Source organism: Trichoderma evansii (genome assembly GCF_050947405.1).
Source record: "Trichoderma evansii strain SZMC 28006 chromosome Unknown GGI43scaffold_16, whole genome shotgun sequence".
Taxonomy (NCBI): Eukaryota; Fungi; Ascomycota; class Sordariomycetes; order Hypocreales; family Hypocreaceae; genus Trichoderma; species Trichoderma evansii.
In genome coordinates, this window is record NW_028145190.1 from 182,472 (window position 1) to 198,294 (window position 15,823).

A 15,823-nucleotide genomic window follows, 5' to 3' on the forward strand; every position below is an offset into this window, starting at 1 on the left:
TTATTCTAGTAACTTCAGATGTCTGCTCACATCTGCGCACAAGTGTGCTGGCAAACATTGCTCAGCGGTCATGCAGGCACCTTAATCTTTTATTTGGTGTTTCTCACCTTGCAGTGTAAGCGACACGCCTGGACGCTTAATCCAACGAATCGCCACTGGCGAGGCCTGAGTGATTTTGGTACCTGAACCAACCCAATTGCGAACAGAATCAATCCACAAGTTCAACCCCGGCAAATGAGGAGGTGATTATGCAATTGTGAGAAGGCTCTTACGGCTGAGGTGGCTCCAGCGAATAGCTGATCACGGATTCCCCGCTACCTTGTTTTCTGCCTAATGTTGCCCAACCGCTTTTGTTTGAGTGGTGTTCACGGTGTCGTGGCTTCTTTCATAATCGGCTTTTTGGAGTTAGTTCACTCTGACAATTAAACTTGCGCGTAGATCCTAGAACCTACGCGGCTGGAGAGAACAAATTGTGCTGTCAGGTTGGTTATTGTGCTTGGCTAATCCAGTGGTCTACAAGTGGATTTAACTTATATGTTTCCAGGCGAAAGTAAGTGGTCTTTCCGAGTAACCTCGGCGCGGAACACCAATCGTCGTTCTTGGTTCATCTTAAATTTTGGATCACTTACAAGCGGATATGCCTAAGCCTGGCGACTACACGGTTGGTTGGATTTGCGCCATAAGAACTGAGTTTGTAGCTGCACGAGCATTCCTTGATAAGGAACACGAAGCACCTACAACTCTGCCACCCTATGATAATAACACCTATGCACTGGGTAAAATTGGGGGACACAATGTCGTCATTGCCGTTTTGCCTGACGGGGAGTATGGCATATCCTCTACCGCTAGTGTCGCAAGAGACATGATGCATACCTTTTACAATATCAAAATTGGCCTCATGGTCGGGATTGGTGGCGGTGCACCGAGCAAAAGGCATGATATCCGTCTGGGCGACATTGTGGTTAGCGCTCCTCGAGATGGAAAGGGTGGCGTGTTTCAGTACGACTTTGGCAAAACCATTCAAGGTGAGGTCTTTAAGAGAACGGGATTTCTAAATCAACCCCCAGCTTTGCTGCGCAGCGCAGTGACTTTAATTAGAGGCCAGTACGAGAGCGATGGTCACGGACTTGAAGGGGATATCAACAACATCCTCAAGAAGAAGAAAAGACTCCAGAAAATATATAGCCGGCCAGATCCAAGTAGCGATATACTATATCGGCCTGAAGTCGTGCATCCTAGGAATTGCAATAGCTGTATAGAAGCCTGTGGTAATGATCCATCAAAGATAATACAGCGATCCGAACGGACCGAAGACGAGGATAATCCGACAATCCACTACGGTATTATTGCTTCAGGAAATCAGGTAATGAAGGATGCTTCGTTTAGGGATAAACTTGCTGCAGAACAGGATGTTCTATGCTTTGAAATGGAAGCGGCGGGGCTTATGAACCACTTTCCTTGTTTGGTTATCCGCGGTATATGCGACTACTCGGATTCCCACAAGAACAAGGAGTGGCAGGGCTATGCGGCAATGGCTGCAGCTGCATATGCAAAAGACCTTCTCCGTCACATGCCTATAAATAGGATTGAAACTCAGAAGAGGATTATTGAACTTCTTTCTGGTGAGTCCAAGGCAATCTAAATACCCAGTAAATAGATATTAAGTATTAATCATTGCTAGGCTTCCAGCAAGGTGTTGGTAAAGATATCCGAGTGCAACATTTCCAAGTGCAACATAACCAAGCTGATAAAGCTATCCTTGATTGGCTTCCTCCGATTGAATATGGTCCTCAACATAGCGACTTCTTCAGTAGACGAGAGCCGGGAACTGGACAATGGCTTTTAAGTTGCGCTGAGTATAAAACTTGGTTGAACTCTGACAAGCATACACTATTCTGCCCAGGTTTTCCAGGATCAGGCAAAACAATTCTCACGGCAATTGTAGTCAATGATCTTATTACGAGATTTCATAATGACCCAACGATAGGCATTGCGTATATGTACTGCAACTTCAAGCAGAGAGACGACCAGCAGATCGAAAACTTGTTGGCGAGTCTGCTAAAACAGCTGGCTTCAAGTCGGCCTATCCCAGAGAGTGTGAAAGATCTCTATAACCGACACAAAGAGAGGCAGACGAAGCCATCAGTGGACGAGATCTCAACGGCCCTCCAGTCCGTCGCAGCCATTTACTCAAAAGTTTTCATCATTGTCGATGCGCTCGACGAATGCCAACCGTTGAATGACTGTGGATTAAAGCTCCTAACACGTATTTTCCGTCTCCAAGTCAATACTGTAACGAAATTCTTTGCAACTTCACGACCTATTCCAGACATTGAGGGGAAATTTAAGACTCAGAATCACCTTAGACGAGAAATCTTTGCCACTAAAGAAGATGTGCGCACATTTCTTGATGGCCACATGTCGGATCTCCCAAGATGTGTTCTCCAGCAACCAAGCGTACAAGAAAAGATTAAGACCGAAATTACAAGTCAAGTGGATGGAATGTCAGAATTTTGCTTGCGCTGAAGTTACCAAACAGCTGCTGATGTTTGCCTAGGTTTTTGCTCGCGCAGCTTTATCTGGACTCGCTCAAAGACAAGATATCCATAAGGCAAATCAAGTCCACATTAGAGCAGTTCAAGAAGCAAAGCCAACTGGGGCTAGGAGAAGATAAGAAACGCAAAGTTTTAGAAAAGGCATATGAACAAGCAATGGACAGAATAAACAGTCAGATGCCAGTTTTTCAAGTGCTTGGAAGGAAGGTCTTGGCATGGATCACTTGCGCAAGACGGAAGCTGACCCCATCGGAACTCCAACATGCTCTGGCAGTAGAGACTGGGAGCACTGAACTTGACCGAGACAATCTTCCAGGAATTGAAGACATGGTCTTAGCATGTGCTGGATTGGTTACGGTTGATAAAGAGAGCAATATCATCCGATTAGTTCACTATACAACGCAAGAGTATTTCGAACAAACACAACAAGTCTGGTTTCCAAGTGCAGAGGCCGATATGATGGAAATCTGTGTCACCTATCTCTCCTTCAATGTCTTTAAGAGTGGACGCTGTACATATCGCGATAAATTTGAAGAGCGGCTGCAATCAAACCAGCTCTACGACTACGCCACGCATAACTGGGGGCATCATGCTCGCACCGCTCCAGAGAAACGGCTAACTCTTGAGTTTCTAGAGAGTGAAGCCAAGGTGTCTGCTTCAGCCCAAGCAATAATGGTTCATATGGATGGATTCTTAAGACCTGCGGGTAAGGGAATGACAGGTATACATCTTGCAGCGTACTTCGGACTAACGTGCATAACTTCCTTGCTCGAGAATGGATATGATGCAAATGTTAGGGATAGTAAAGGACGTACGCCACTCTGGTGGGCTGCTGCAAATGGTCATGAAACCATAGTGAGGCTGCTGTTTAAGAAGGACGTCGATATCAAGGCAAAAGATGAATCCGGTTGGACGCCGCTTCAGATGGCTGCCAAGAATGGGCACGAGGCTATTGCGAGGCTGCTGCTCGAGACAGGCGCTGACATCGAAGCGAATGATAATTTCGGTTGGACGCCGCTCCACTCAGCTGCCAGGAACGGGCACGAGGCCATCGCGAGGCTACTGCTCGAGAAGGGCGCCAACGTTGGCGTGAACCATAATTTTAATAATTGGACGCCGCTTCAGTTAGCTGCTGAGAATGGGCAAGAGGCGATTGTAAGGCTACTACTCGAGCAGGACGCCGATATCAACGCGAATGATATCCGTGGTTGGACGCCGCTTTTGTGGGCTGCTGAGAACGGGCATGAGGAGATTGTAAGGCTGCTACTTGAACAAGGCGCCGATATCGACGCGAATAATGACCGTGGTCAGACATCACTTTCGTTGGGTGTCTTGGGAGGGCATGAGACCATCGTTAGGCTGCTGCTAGAGAAGGACGCTGACATCAACGCAAAAGGTGAGTGTTGTCAGACGTTGCTTCAGTCGGCTGTTGACAAGGGACACGAGGCCATTGTGAGGCTGCTGCTTGAAAATGGCGCCGACATTAATACAGAAGATATGTATAGCCGGACGCCGCTTTTGTGGGCTGCTGAGGACGGGAACGAGGCTGTCGTAAGGCTGTTGCTCGAAGAGGGCGCTGAAGTCAATATAAAAGATGAGTACATATATCGTGGTCAGACGCCACTTCAGTTAGCCACTGAGAACGGGCACGAGGCTGTCGTAAGGCTGCTGCTTAAGAAGGGCGCTGATACTAAGGTGAAAGATGAGTACGGTGGGATGCTGCTTTCGCGGGCTGCTAAGAACGGGCATGAGGCCATCATGAGGCTGCTGCTTGAGGAGGGGGCTGATACTGGGGTGAAAGATGAGTACGGCTGGACACCGCTTTTGTGGGCTGCTAAGAACGGGCATGGAGCAATTGTGAGGCTGCTGCTTGAGAAAGGTGCCGCTGACATCGAGGCTAAGGGTGGCAAGCCTGGTCGGACGCCGCTTTTGTGGGCTGCTAAGAATGGGCATGAAGTCGCTGTGAGGCTGCTGCTTGAGAAAGGTGCCGACGTTGAGGCCAAAGATATTAGATCCAGTCGAACGCCGCTTTGGTTTGCTGTTGAGGGCGGGCATAAGGCCGTCGTAAGGCTGCTGCTTGAGAAGGGTGCTGATACTGAGGTGAAAGATGATCACGGTAGGACGCCGCTTTCGTGGGCTGTCAAGAACGGGCATGGAGCCATCATCAGGCTGTTCCAGCGAAGGTCTTAATAACTCCATGTACAAGACCATGAATTTTCACAAAATGGTACCTGTATGACTACTCATGGGTAACGAGGGCTTTCGATGAACCACTTTCAGTCTCCCAAAGCACATTCCTACCGTTGATGAGGTAGTGTTTCCTCTTTCACCTTACAAACGACTGTCTAGGCTTGGTTACGGTTGCCTTAATAGCACACCATCTAATTTGATATCTTTGTTAGAGGCTGTAATCTGTTGCCTTTTTTTCACTTGCGTTTGTGGTGGCGGTTTACCTCCATTTAAGGAGGCAAAATCATTGGGCCAATTGCTGCAACGGATAAATATGTGCAAGGAGTGAATGAAAAACATAGGAAGCTATATATGCTCATAACAATAAAAATGCCACCGAGTTCAATGGCCCAGAGGATCCCCCGAGTGTAGGCGAATGTATTAGAGCTTTAGTATGCTCGAACTAGTAGGAATATCATACAAGAATAAAGGGATAGCATTATTCATGTCCGCTCACGCAATAATTTTTGACGAATGTTTCGTTGTGCTTATGGTATCATACATTTTTGGGAAACTTGAATGGTCCGTGGTGTTATAATGGTGAGTTGCACACGAATACCAGCAAAATGGGAGGTTTGCTCCGGAGACAAGGACCGGTGAATTGGGCTCGGAGATGCTCGGCGATGGTTGGGAATAGAGATTGCGGGGGAGATTACGTGGCAAATAATGAAGGGATTGATGAATGTTTGTCTTTTCAATGCTATTTGACAGTAGATTAACATAGTGTGCGAGGCTTGGAACATGAGATGACGACGACGACGACAAAAAGGTCGAGTATACGGAGCACCGGCAGCGACATCCAGAGATGCCGCGATGACGGGAATTTCCCCTTTGGGCGCAGCCCACACGGGCAAGGCAGCACCCATCGGCTTAGCATCCGAGGCGAAGAGTGGGAGGGGCGTTAGATAGTATGTACGTCGGGGATTTAAGTGGGCTTGATGGATAGCCGATTCTCTGTGCCGCGCGGTTGGGCAGGATCTGATAAGGAATTTTTGGCTTCCAAGGCGTATTCTGCTTACACCGGTAAGTCCGAGCTTGGGGGAAATTCCAGGATTCAATTGCCCTTTTCCTTTTAAAGGAGCCCGGCTGTGTTTCGCGGCTGTGGCTGTTTGGACTTTTGTCTCTTGTCTTTTAAACTTTGTTTATTCTGTTTAGCAAGCAAGCGAATGTTCTATTGAAGAAAGGCTAAGACACAAGTTTGCCCCCTTGACTAGACACTGGGCTTGGGATATCCACTTGGACTATTTTCTACTTTATTCGGAAGCGCTCTTCTTTTTCTTTCTTCTTTTCATCATGCCACCCCCTTCCGCGAACGGCAACGCAGCAGCACCTCGCATGCCCGTCAAACAGAAAATGGCCGTCTCGTTGAAATCGCTCATGAACTCGGTGCTGAGCTCCGTGCCGGCATCCGTCGCGGGGCAGCTGGCGGCACCGTCGTCGAGTGGGGGCTCAGCGCCGATGGAGGGACTGTTTGACAAGACGTCTGCCGAGGTGGATGGCGAGGAGTGCCTGCACGACTGCGAGAGCTGCTCGGTCAAGTACCCGCGCGGGTTCAAGGTTGACGAGGAGGATCTGCTGTATGGGCAGGTGAAAGGGTGGAGCACGCATGTGCTTGTGGGGACGGGGAAGAGTGACTGGGTGAGGGACGTGGCAGATGAGAAGGGGAGTGTGATGGAGGCGATTCAGAAGGTTGGCGGAGTGACGAATGGGGTAAGTTGCGAACTTTTCATTTTTAATGTGAATGATTGTCGGAGGATGAGTAAGAGATGAGATGAGACATGTTCAAGTGAACTCACTCTTGTTGAATGGGAAGAAAGAAAAGGGAAATGGGAGAGCCAAGATGTATAAGTGAGAGAAGAAGAGAGTTATGAAGATGAGAATGAGAAGAGTCAAGATATGAATGGCTAACCATTTTATACAGAGACTCATGCTGTCCGCATCCAACATACCCACGCCTCACGACACCCATGACTACTCGGAACCCACCACCGTCATCCTTCTCCCAGCCTTTGCCACCGTGCAAAATGTTCATCCAAAGAACGTCTCTCAGCTCATCACCAGCGTCATCAACAACGCTCCCACCAGCGCATCACCTCTCGTCCCCTGGCGCTCTGTCATTCCCGCCTCACTCCCCAGCCCAGACGCCTCATTAGCGGATCTCACCATCAAATCATGTCCGCACAGCGCCGTGATCCTCTTGTGCAGTCAGAAGACGCGTGACGCTCGCTGCGGCCAGAGCGCACCGCTTTTGCGCAAGGAGTTGGAGAGACATTTGCGCCCGCTGGGCCTGTACCGCGATTTGCACGACGAGAGACCGGGCGGAGTAGGCATCTACTTTATTAGCCATGTTGGTGGTCACAAGTATTCTGCTAATGTGATGGTGTACCGGCGGCCGAATCCTTTTGGAAAGGATGATGAGCCGCTGCCAGAGGGAGTGGTGGAGGCTGCAGCAGCAAAGGAAGACAAAGAAGAAGGAGATGGAGAAAGAAAAGAAGAAGCGAAGAATGGAGAGGGAGAGAAGGAGGATGTGGGAGCTGCGCAATGCATTTGGCTGGCAAGAATAAGGCCAGAGGACTGCGAGAATCTGGTGAGATATACCGTGTTGAAGGGCAAAGTTGTGAAGCCCGAGAGGCAGCTGAGAGGAGGGTTTGATAGGGGGAGAGGATTAATGAGTTGGTAAATGTCAAGAGATGAACTGCGATGCTCTTTTTTGTTGTTCATTATTCCGTTTTATTCCAGAATGCCCTTTCTTTTCTTTTTCGGCTTGAGATGCTGCATTCAGCCTCGGCACATAAGGACACACACATGGGTTTTATTTAGAATGTACATTTGGCATTGCGGCGATAGAAGAGAGGTGGTATCAATACCTTGGCGATGCGAATGAAATGAAATATTATATATTGTTTTGGCGGTGCTCTCTGCTGATTACGCTTATTGGCTGCCATTGACTGCCACCCATGCAGGTGCTTCTTTCAGCTCATCTCACTTGGCCCAAAAGGTGCTGTCGCGTCGTAACCTGCAGCAAAACGGCGGCGGCTATATAAGCAAAGCATCATCGCATGCCATGGACAAGCCAGAATTTCCACCCATACGAAAGCATTCTGGAGCAAGAAGAGTGGGAAAAAAAGAAGAGGGAATAAAATAAGACTGGTTTACAGAATATGCGGCTTCTCAACACCAAGACCTACCAGATTCTTGAATTCTTCGACTACAACATCCCGGAATATGCCATCTTGTCTCACACCTGGGGTCTTGAAGAGCTGACATATCAAGATCTTACCCAGTCAATAGAGCTCGCCCGCCAGAGAAAACCTCAAGGATTCTCCAAAGTCGAGGGCGCGTGTGCGCTCGCCCAGTCTGAGGGATATGCCTATATCTGGATCGATACCTGCTGCATCGACAAGACGAGCAGCGCGGAGCTGTCAGAGGCCATCAACTCCATGTACTCGTGGTATCGCGGATCTGCGATATGCTATGCTTACTTGATCGATGCGGATCATTGCTTCAGCCCTGAGTTTAAAAACAGTCGCTGGTTTACAAGAGGGTGGACTCTTCAGGAGCTCATCGCTCCAAGGGATGTTGTCTTTTACTCCAAGGACTGGAAGCTGCTTGGTCGCAAATCTCTTCTCAAGGGCCTGTTGTCTGAAATCACGGGTATCGACATCAGCGTCCTTGCTGGAGCTGATCCTTCGATCATCACCGTGGCTCGCAAAATGTCCTGGGCAGCCAGCAGGACGACTACCAGGATTGAGGACACGGCTTACTGTCTAATGGGCCTCTTCTCAGTCTCGATACCTCTCATCTACGGCGAGGGTAAAAATGCCTTCTTTCGGCTCCAAGAAGAGATCATCAAGACCGTCGACGACCAATCCATCTTTGCGTGGGTAGTGCCTGAGCTAGAACATCCCAATCAGCAGCTCTTTGGGCTCCTAGCCGAGTCCCCAAGTGCTTTCAAACACACAGGCAAGCTGGTCTTCCCATTTGCAACTAGCCGTCCCTCAAGGCAGGCGGCGCAGATTGTGAATAGGAGCCTGCAAGTCGAGTTGTTGGTTCAGCCGCAGGACACGTTGCTGATGCAAAATGATAACCCAGCGTATCGTCGGTTGCCACGCGGTTTGCAGGCGAACTATTACCTTGCCGCTCTTGGGTGCAGATTTGGTCCGTCTGGAGATTTTTCTCCTTGTATTGATATCTGTGCGTTGGATGAAGGGAATTCGCAATTCGCGAGAGTTAATCCTTGGATACTTCGTGAGACGCATTTGGATTCAACTGCCATGTCATTACGATCTAGGCAGCATTCTGACTCTTGGCTCTGTAAGTAAACTGTTTCAGTTGCTTCTCTTGGTTCCTTGGACAGCTTTTCAGTAAATTAGCCGGTGCTGACAATGGTACCGGGTTAAGATCATATTACTACCTACTTTGAACAAATCTTTCGGGATCCGACAGTTTGGGATGCTCGATTAGTCTCAGTCTCCCAGATCCCTCGGGAATCCACATCTCTTGGTTTCCGTATCCAGCTTCGCAGCAGTGGCATCAGCACCAGGGAAGGCTTCCCAGCTGATCGATGGTACCGCGACAATCGGGTCCTCCAAGGATCATACCAGGTGCAAGACAGATACCCATGCGGTGTGCTGCGCTTCGAGCGCCGCCACGATGAAGCAAAGAATGAGGGTATCACCCGGTCTATCGAGGGTGTTGTGCGCATCGGCCTATCAGACGTGAGCCAAGAGCGGAAGGCACTGATTGGCACAAAAGATTTTGCGAGACAGCAGATGATGGCGATGAAGCATCCTACGCAGTTTGTGGCGCTTGTACTGGGCATGGACGTAGTTTACAACTTTGACAGAGCCGGCTGGCGACAAGAGCCCTGGTGTGCGATGGTGAAACTTGATCCAGACATGCATCTCGCAGACTTTAGGTATCAGATTGACTGGGAAGAAAAGAGGTCCAGTACATTTGATTGCTGTTCGATTGGCGCTCTGTTGATGGCGAAGATTGTGATGTTACCGGAGGACAATTTGTATACGGTTCAGCTTGAATGTAGGCATACGAATGACTCGTCGGCGTCTTGGTGGGCGTGGGTATTTGGAGATGTGCCAGAGTATGAGGGCAGTGATGATAGAGTTTGGAGAGTTAGATAGAAAGACAGAAAGTTAAAGAAGTTGGCGTCTAATTGGCGAGTGTGTGAATACGTTACAAAGGAGCTATGCTATACGAGGATATGCATCCAAGCAAGACGCCAGCAACAGCGAGTCATCACTTCCTTATTCAAGGATCCTTTGTTCAACGAAGTTGAAAAAACACATGATTGCAATGGAAAGCATTATATTTAGTCGCTAAGCAGTCTAGAAAACTCATAATTCCCGGTGGTGCTTCAGATAATGCCATTATAGCCAGATCCCCTACCCTAAGCCTCGACTTATTTAGATGCAGCGCCATCACTATCCTCACCCGAGCTGCACCAAAGTCTCTAAACTCCCAGCAATAGCAAAATAATAACATTGTTGTAGAATATAAGCTCAAAAGTCCAATCTCTCCATCATATCATTGACCTCGGTGCCCACAGCATTCAGGGCCGCAGCGTGCTTCAAAGTGGCTGCTACTACTGGCGCTGCTGCTATCGGTGGCATTGATGCTGCTAGCTTCATTATGATTAACATCCTGGGCAGCGGTTCGCTGTGGCCAATTTGAAAACATGCTTGGCATCGTATATATTGTATTTTTCGAGGGGTCAGCCGTGTTAATGCCCGCTATGCCTGATGGAAACGCCATTGGCTTAGCTCCAGGAAAGTGATGAGGAAACGCCATGTTGTATTGGCCACCGAAAGGGTTGCTTCTCTGTGATGACAACTCTTGTTGCTTCAAATAGCCTGTTATCATCATCTCGTCTGTACGTTTCATCTGCCTCATTGTCTTTTCCATTCTCTTCTTCGCGGCGCATTCGTCATCTTGCAAGTCTCTCAAGACATCCAGCTTTCTCATCCAGGCTTCTCTTTCTTGAACAGAGTGAGCATTTGGGATAATTATTCCTTCAGTAAGAGTGTTGATTGTCTCAGGGCCGGCGAGTATGTCCATCTCGTGGCACATAAAGTCCAGGGGGCTTTGAATGAAGAGATCCCATGCTGTCTGCTCTATGAGTTGCTCGGTGCGAGCTAGTTGCATCTGTGCCTCGTGGTGACGCTGTTGAAGGGTGTTTTGGACGTGGCGGAGGATATGTACACTTTCAGATACACGCTGTTCTTGGTCAAATCGGGCAGAAAAGGAAGAATATTGGTTGAGTTCCGGGGATTTTAATGAAGATGGTGGCAAGCCACCTGGATTAATAGGAGTGGCTTGATGGGCGTAGTGCGTTTGGAAATGTTGCTTATACTTCTCCTGAAGGCGTGCAAACGCGAGTAAGGGGTTAGATGCCTGCTGTTGAAACGGCAAGTTGAAGCTCTGCCCGGCGAGGAATGTTGGAGGCGGCCAGCGCATGTAAGGCTCCTGATTAACACTGTCGGTCGACGGAGAAGCGCTCGGGGTCTCGGACGGAGATGCAGAGAAGTTGGAAAATTGTTCCTGGATGGCTTCATGAGCCTTCAAAGTCGAGCTGCTCGCATCCATCTTCTTGAACGGTGTAAGTGATGCTTCTTGTGAGGAAGTGGATGGAGCAGATGTTGGCGAGTTGTTGAGGTGGAGGAAGCTGAGAGAACAGAGAGGAGAAGAGAGTGTGGTGTTGAGAGAAACATATTTATGCTGAGTTACAGGACATTGATTCAGAGTGTTTGAAAGAGTCCGCGTCCACAAAAGAGCGGTCTTGCTGTCAATCAGGCAGACAGCGGTGTGAAAAGTACGGACGAAGAGCTGCTGCTCTGTCTATTTGAGAATAACCATATTGTGGCACAATATTTAGGGAATAGAGATGGAGCTCATACACAGAGATTCACACATATATGTTTACTTCACCGTTTTGTGATTTCCAGGCTCGTGAGATGCACCGACAGCGAGTCACCATTGCAACGAAAGTGGCGATCATGATTACTCTTAAATTGCTTCTTGTATTCGTGTTCTTCAATAACTCTCAGCAAAAAACAATTCTTTGCATCTCATCCGCGCTGCGATATACACATATATTCATCACTATCATTATGTAGTCGTACCAATATCCATCAGGTCTCATACAAGTATATCCAAAATCCAGGGTCACAGCAAGTAGATCCCCAACCGCACGCGCGAATGCTTCCAAAAAGCAAAAAGCAAACTCATTGAGCCAGTTCAAATCCAAAACATGTAAATGGCTCATGTTATCCAAAAGAGGGAAAACAATATAAACAAAAACAAAACCCAGCGCCTCATATTTCATAAGCAGGAGAGATAAAAAAAAAAGGCCATCATCTCCGACAGCCTTTGTAAAAGCATCAAACAATCTCAGCACAAGAACCCTCCCCCCAGGCTCAATATTAGCACACGCAAAATGCGCATGTTAAATAGTCCCAAAAGGAGGAATTCTTGCTCAATCAGTGTTAGTCTGCCAAGCTCTGAGAATGGCTGCTACTCGACACAGACGTCACGCTGAGCTCTCGTCGCGCTCCATGCACCAGCTTGTAGATGCCGAAGGAAATGGCCGCCAAGACGATGAAGAGGACGATGATGATGATCGCGATGACGTAGTTGCGTTGTGTCATGGCGACGGATCGAGATCCCCGGCTTGGGGATCGAGAGTCTTTTTATGTGTGTTTTGTGTTGTGTTTTTTGGAGTTTTGTTTATGATGGGTATTTGGTTGTGTTGATGAGGCTTGGCGGTGTAGTTATGCGCTTGTCTCGTGTCTATCGCTTCACGGAGGAATACACCATAAAACGAAATAGAATGCGTCGGAAGACTGAGCTGAGACCCGATTAGCAACTTGCTCATCCTGCATCAACCAGAAAAGAGACAGCGACATACATACCAAACAATGAGTCTCGTCACCGCAAAAACAACAGCGGGTCCGACACCAAAAACAGAGTAAACACGCTGATTGATGACTGTATCCAAAGGAATTTCCCAAAAAAGTAATGAACAATTCCCGAAAAACCAATCAATCAAAGCGCTCCGTCATTCATAAAATGAATAGATCAATAAACAAGGAGAACACAAAAAAAGAGGCCCTTCACGCGTACATGATAAATATGCCCGTCCTCCCCCCCATCTATATGTACGCCGTTGCCCCGCCACTCCATTTTCGCAAAAAAAATCGCAAGGCTGGGAATGCCACCAAGCTTCTTGCTTGTCGTACCTGGGACTAGCTGATGTGGCTTACGTCTTTCTTACCCCTGTAACCCGCCGTAATGACCCACTGATGCCGCTGATTTTCTCACTAGCAGTTCGTAACGTGCGTACGGCGCGCAGGGGCCGAGCAAGAGGAGCTGAGGCTTTGCTGTCTCAGTGGAGCCCGATTATGTCTTCCCAACCTCACAATTATGGGGGAAAAAAAGCTGTGCTGGTGGCATGTCATTGGCCAAGGATGGAAAACAGCCGTGTGCTGGTGACTTGTTGAAACATCCACGAGTAGGAAACACGGAAGACGGAGGAAATATTTTACCCCCTGTCACTATAAGCTCTTTGACACTGCTGTTCTGTTGCGTGCAAGTTGGATAGGCTCACTTGATAGAGAGGTGTTATGTGTTTTGGCTAATAAGTAGCTTCATTCATTCAGTCATTCATTCACGAATTAAGTAGCAACGTCCTGTAAAGATACAACAACAAAAGTCCCCCTAACAGTCGATACATGTACACTGCACTGCAGTCCGCACTATTTCTATTATCAATAGAAGCTAGTCGGGCAGTAACTAATGGCAAGAAGCCATGTAATTGCGAAATCGTAGCCTGTAAAAAAACGGCGGCAAAGATTAAATAAACGTCAGAACCAAAACAATCCGCATACGCCAGCCTTCATATCATAGGTATAGGAAATAGGTCGGAGAAAGAAATTGAATGCTGCAACACCATTTTCACGAGACAGAAAAGGGGTGAACGAATACTCTGTCGCTCTCCAGTCCTTTCCAGCGCCTTCTCACTTGAGTGTTGTAACCCTTCATTCAGTCAACTGCCTATTCTCTTCTCTGATGATCCGCACATGGCGCTCGTAAAATGCCAACATCTGTATCCCAAAAAATTAGCCCCTCGTGTCTGGATTCGTGAAAATCAAGGCTGGGGCACTCTTACCTTTTGCGGGCACTTCTTGTAAATGACCTTTGTGTCGTGCTTCGTCTTACGTCCGTTTTTCCACACAAGGTAAACAATGAGCCGGCCGCTACCTTCGTCTTCGCAAGCGTCAATCGTATCAATTTCGTCCTCCCACGATCCTGCTGGAGGATTCCATTTATCCGATGTCACCGGAGGCGTCGATTCGCTAGGATGTGTCCCGTTTCTCTTGGAGCGCTTTGTATTGGCCGCTTGCGCGGTGCTGGCCGTACGGCTGCGCTTCTTGCCTTTGGCAGCCTCCTGCGTTTCCTCAAATATCTTTTCTCGCCCGCCGATGGATTCGAGGTAGCTAGACAAGATATCGCCTGCTGATTCCCTGAGCGCAACAAAGTCAGTGCATATACTTGCTTCGCGTAACGCATTACACACATACTGTAAATTCTCCTCGGGCTCCCATGTCATGTCCGACTTTTTTTCGTAGCCCTCCCATTTGACGTGAAATTTCAACGTTCCCTAAGCGGCGTCAGTCGTGCCCAGGGGATATATCGGTGTTTGTGTAGGACATTTTCCATACGTCTTCGTCGATCATATGCTTCTTGATAGCTTCAACGATGAATCTATGAATAGTGGTTAGAATCAATGCCGTCTTATGTGGAACCAGATCATCATACATATCATCGCCGAGCTCTTCCTCATCGTCCTCATCGTCCTCTGGGTCCACTTCCGCGTATACGCCCACCTCTGCATCAGCCGACCCTTTCTCTTCCTTCCTGTTGGGTCTTCCGTTTCGCCGGGGTAAGGTAAGCGCGTCGCCCGCGTCGCTGGATATCGAATTTGACTTGCGCGGAGACTTGACGGGTTGCGCAGTCTCGTAGTCCGAGCTCTCCTCGTCGCTGAGTGCTATTGGTTTCTTAGCAGGGGGCCTTCCTCTAGGCGCCATGAAGCAGCGATGAGAAACGATTGGTGATGTTGAAGTGAAAGTTTCAGGTGCAGGAATAGTTAAGCCGGCACTGACTGCCTGGCAGTGTAGGCGCCTGCCAGCTGGAAGCAATAAAGGATTCCAAGCAACGGCAACCAGCAGCAGATGAAGAGCACGTACCTGGCGGCATCGTCGTAAGCGGTCAATATAATATTAAGAGCAATTGGAAAAAAAGGGAACCCGCGATTCAAAGCGGCGCAACCGGCGCAAACCTGACGATGTTCAGTAAGCAAACGCGACTAGGCACGCAGTCGCTAAGCTTTGGTGTTGCCCCAGCCACCAGTGACGCTCGGTCACGTGAACAGCTTTTGGTCGGTCTTGCGATGGAGCTACAGAGTAGCTGCAGAGCTCCCCGCCATGAACGCATCTAATATAGAGTATACTGCTCAATTGTATATGATTTGAGGCTTCAAAAGCTCTTGTTCTCTGATATGCTTCGCTTCTCGTCAGTTGTTGGCCTTAGTGAATCATATGCTTTTATTTGTATGCTGCAAGTTCGTCTGTGCCAGCATACATGCTCGCAGTAGTTTGCTTGCTCACAGACAAACAATTATCACCATGACGAGTTGGATGCGATTAAGTTTCGAAAATAGGAGCCTGAATCTGTAATCTGTGCACACTCAATTAAAGTGGTGGGACCTCCTGGTACTTTTTGAATATCGACATAATTTCTTTGTTTAATCTGAGGCACGGAATCGACCATTGCCTTGGTGTCGTTGTTCCGTATAACTTTGTCCACTGATAAAACCCGCAGCAGAGATTGGATTGCCATGTTTCGATGGCACACAGTGTGTCGTTCAATGTCAGTTTGTTCTTTTATTGCCCCTCATACATCATAAACCAATTTTAATCAAAGTTACCGTTTACGCCTAGCTTAACGTCATCAGCTCGTCTCGT

At 48.2% G+C, this 15,823-nt stretch overlaps 6 protein-coding genes across 6 annotated transcripts; 3 read left to right on the forward strand and 3 right to left on the reverse strand.

Annotated features, from left to right (window-relative positions):
• The first annotated feature begins 1,680 nt into the window (after window positions 1-1,680).
• Window positions 1,681-3,671, forward strand: GGI43DRAFT_104038 (uncharacterized protein). The gene is made up of 3 exons (XM_083198815.1): window positions 1,681-2,504; window positions 2,558-3,261; window positions 3,330-3,671. Exons 1-3 carry the CDS (start codon window positions 1,999-2,001, stop codon window positions 3,338-3,340), a joined length of 1,221 nt encoding a protein of 406 aa, XP_083058505.1. The 5' UTR covers window positions 1,681-1,998; the 3' UTR covers window positions 3,341-3,671.
• A 2,084-nt stretch (window positions 3,672-5,755) lies between these two features.
• GGI43DRAFT_409980 (Sucrase/ferredoxin-like-domain-containing protein) lies at window positions 5,756-7,816 on the forward strand. Its single transcript, XM_083206574.1, has 2 exons — window positions 5,756-6,494; window positions 6,706-7,816. The coding sequence occupies exons 1-2, from the start codon at window positions 6,078-6,080 to the stop codon at window positions 7,462-7,464; spliced, it is 1,176 nt and encodes a 391-aa protein (XP_083058506.1). The 5' UTR covers window positions 5,756-6,077; the 3' UTR covers window positions 7,465-7,816.
• On the forward strand, window positions 7,817-10,083 carry GGI43DRAFT_409982 (HET domain-containing protein). Its single transcript, XM_083206575.1, has 2 exons — window positions 7,817-9,098; window positions 9,186-10,083. The coding sequence occupies exons 1-2, from the start codon at window positions 7,946-7,948 to the stop codon at window positions 9,923-9,925; spliced, it is 1,893 nt and encodes a 630-aa protein (XP_083058507.1). The 5' UTR covers window positions 7,817-7,945; the 3' UTR covers window positions 9,926-10,083.
• A 245-nt stretch (window positions 10,084-10,328) lies between these two features.
• On the reverse strand, window positions 10,329-11,387 carry GGI43DRAFT_385634 (uncharacterized protein; the record flags this gene model as incomplete). Its single annotated transcript, XM_083203677.1, has 1 exon — window positions 10,329-11,387. One exon carries the CDS (start codon window positions 11,385-11,387, stop codon window positions 10,329-10,331), a length of 1,059 nt encoding a protein of 352 aa, XP_083058508.1.
• A 360-nt stretch (window positions 11,388-11,747) lies between these two features.
• On the reverse strand, window positions 11,748-12,309 carry GGI43DRAFT_104310 (uncharacterized protein). The gene has a single exon (XM_083198816.1). The coding sequence runs from the start codon at window positions 12,124-12,126 to the stop codon at window positions 11,845-11,847; it is 282 nt and encodes a 93-aa protein (XP_083058509.1). The 5' UTR covers window positions 12,127-12,309; the 3' UTR covers window positions 11,748-11,844.
• A 1,528-nt stretch (window positions 12,310-13,837) lies between these two features.
• Window positions 13,838-15,415, reverse strand: GGI43DRAFT_428792 (uncharacterized protein; the record flags this gene model as incomplete). The annotated part of the gene is made up of 5 exons (XM_083209021.1): window positions 14,619-15,415; window positions 14,522-14,564; window positions 14,381-14,460; window positions 13,969-14,323; window positions 13,838-13,903 (listed from the first exon to the last, which is right to left on the reverse strand). Exons 1-5 carry the CDS (start codon window positions 14,885-14,887, stop codon window positions 13,838-13,840), a joined length of 813 nt encoding a protein of 270 aa, XP_083058510.1. The 5' UTR covers window positions 14,888-15,415.
• Window positions 15,416-15,823: the final 408 nt, after the last annotated feature.

Excerpts from the sequence above, each read along its gene's own strand:
- GGI43DRAFT_104038 (XM_083198815.1), top strand. The coding sequence starts at position 1,999 with ATGTACTGCAACTTCAAGCAGAGAGACGACCAGCAGATCGAAAACTTG. Across the intron at positions 2,505-2,557 it reads ACAAGTCAAGTGGATGGAAT|GTTTTTGCTCGCGCAGCTTT; the intron begins GTCAGAATTTTG and ends ATGTTTGCCTAG.
- GGI43DRAFT_409980 (XM_083206574.1), top strand. The coding sequence starts at position 6,078 with ATGCCACCCCCTTCCGCGAACGGCAACGCAGCAGCACCTCGCATGCCC. Across the intron at positions 6,495-6,705 it reads TTGGCGGAGTGACGAATGGG|AGACTCATGCTGTCCGCATC; the intron begins GTAAGTTGCGAA and ends CATTTTATACAG.
- GGI43DRAFT_409982 (XM_083206575.1), top strand. The coding sequence starts at position 7,946 with ATGCGGCTTCTCAACACCAAGACCTACCAGATTCTTGAATTCTTCGAC. Across the intron at positions 9,099-9,185 it reads GCATTCTGACTCTTGGCTCT|ATCATATTACTACCTACTTT; the intron begins GTAAGTAAACTG and ends TACCGGGTTAAG.
- GGI43DRAFT_104310 (XM_083198816.1), bottom strand. The coding sequence starts at position 12,126 with ATGAAATATGAGGCGCTGGGTTTTGTTTTTGTTTATATTGTTTTCCCT.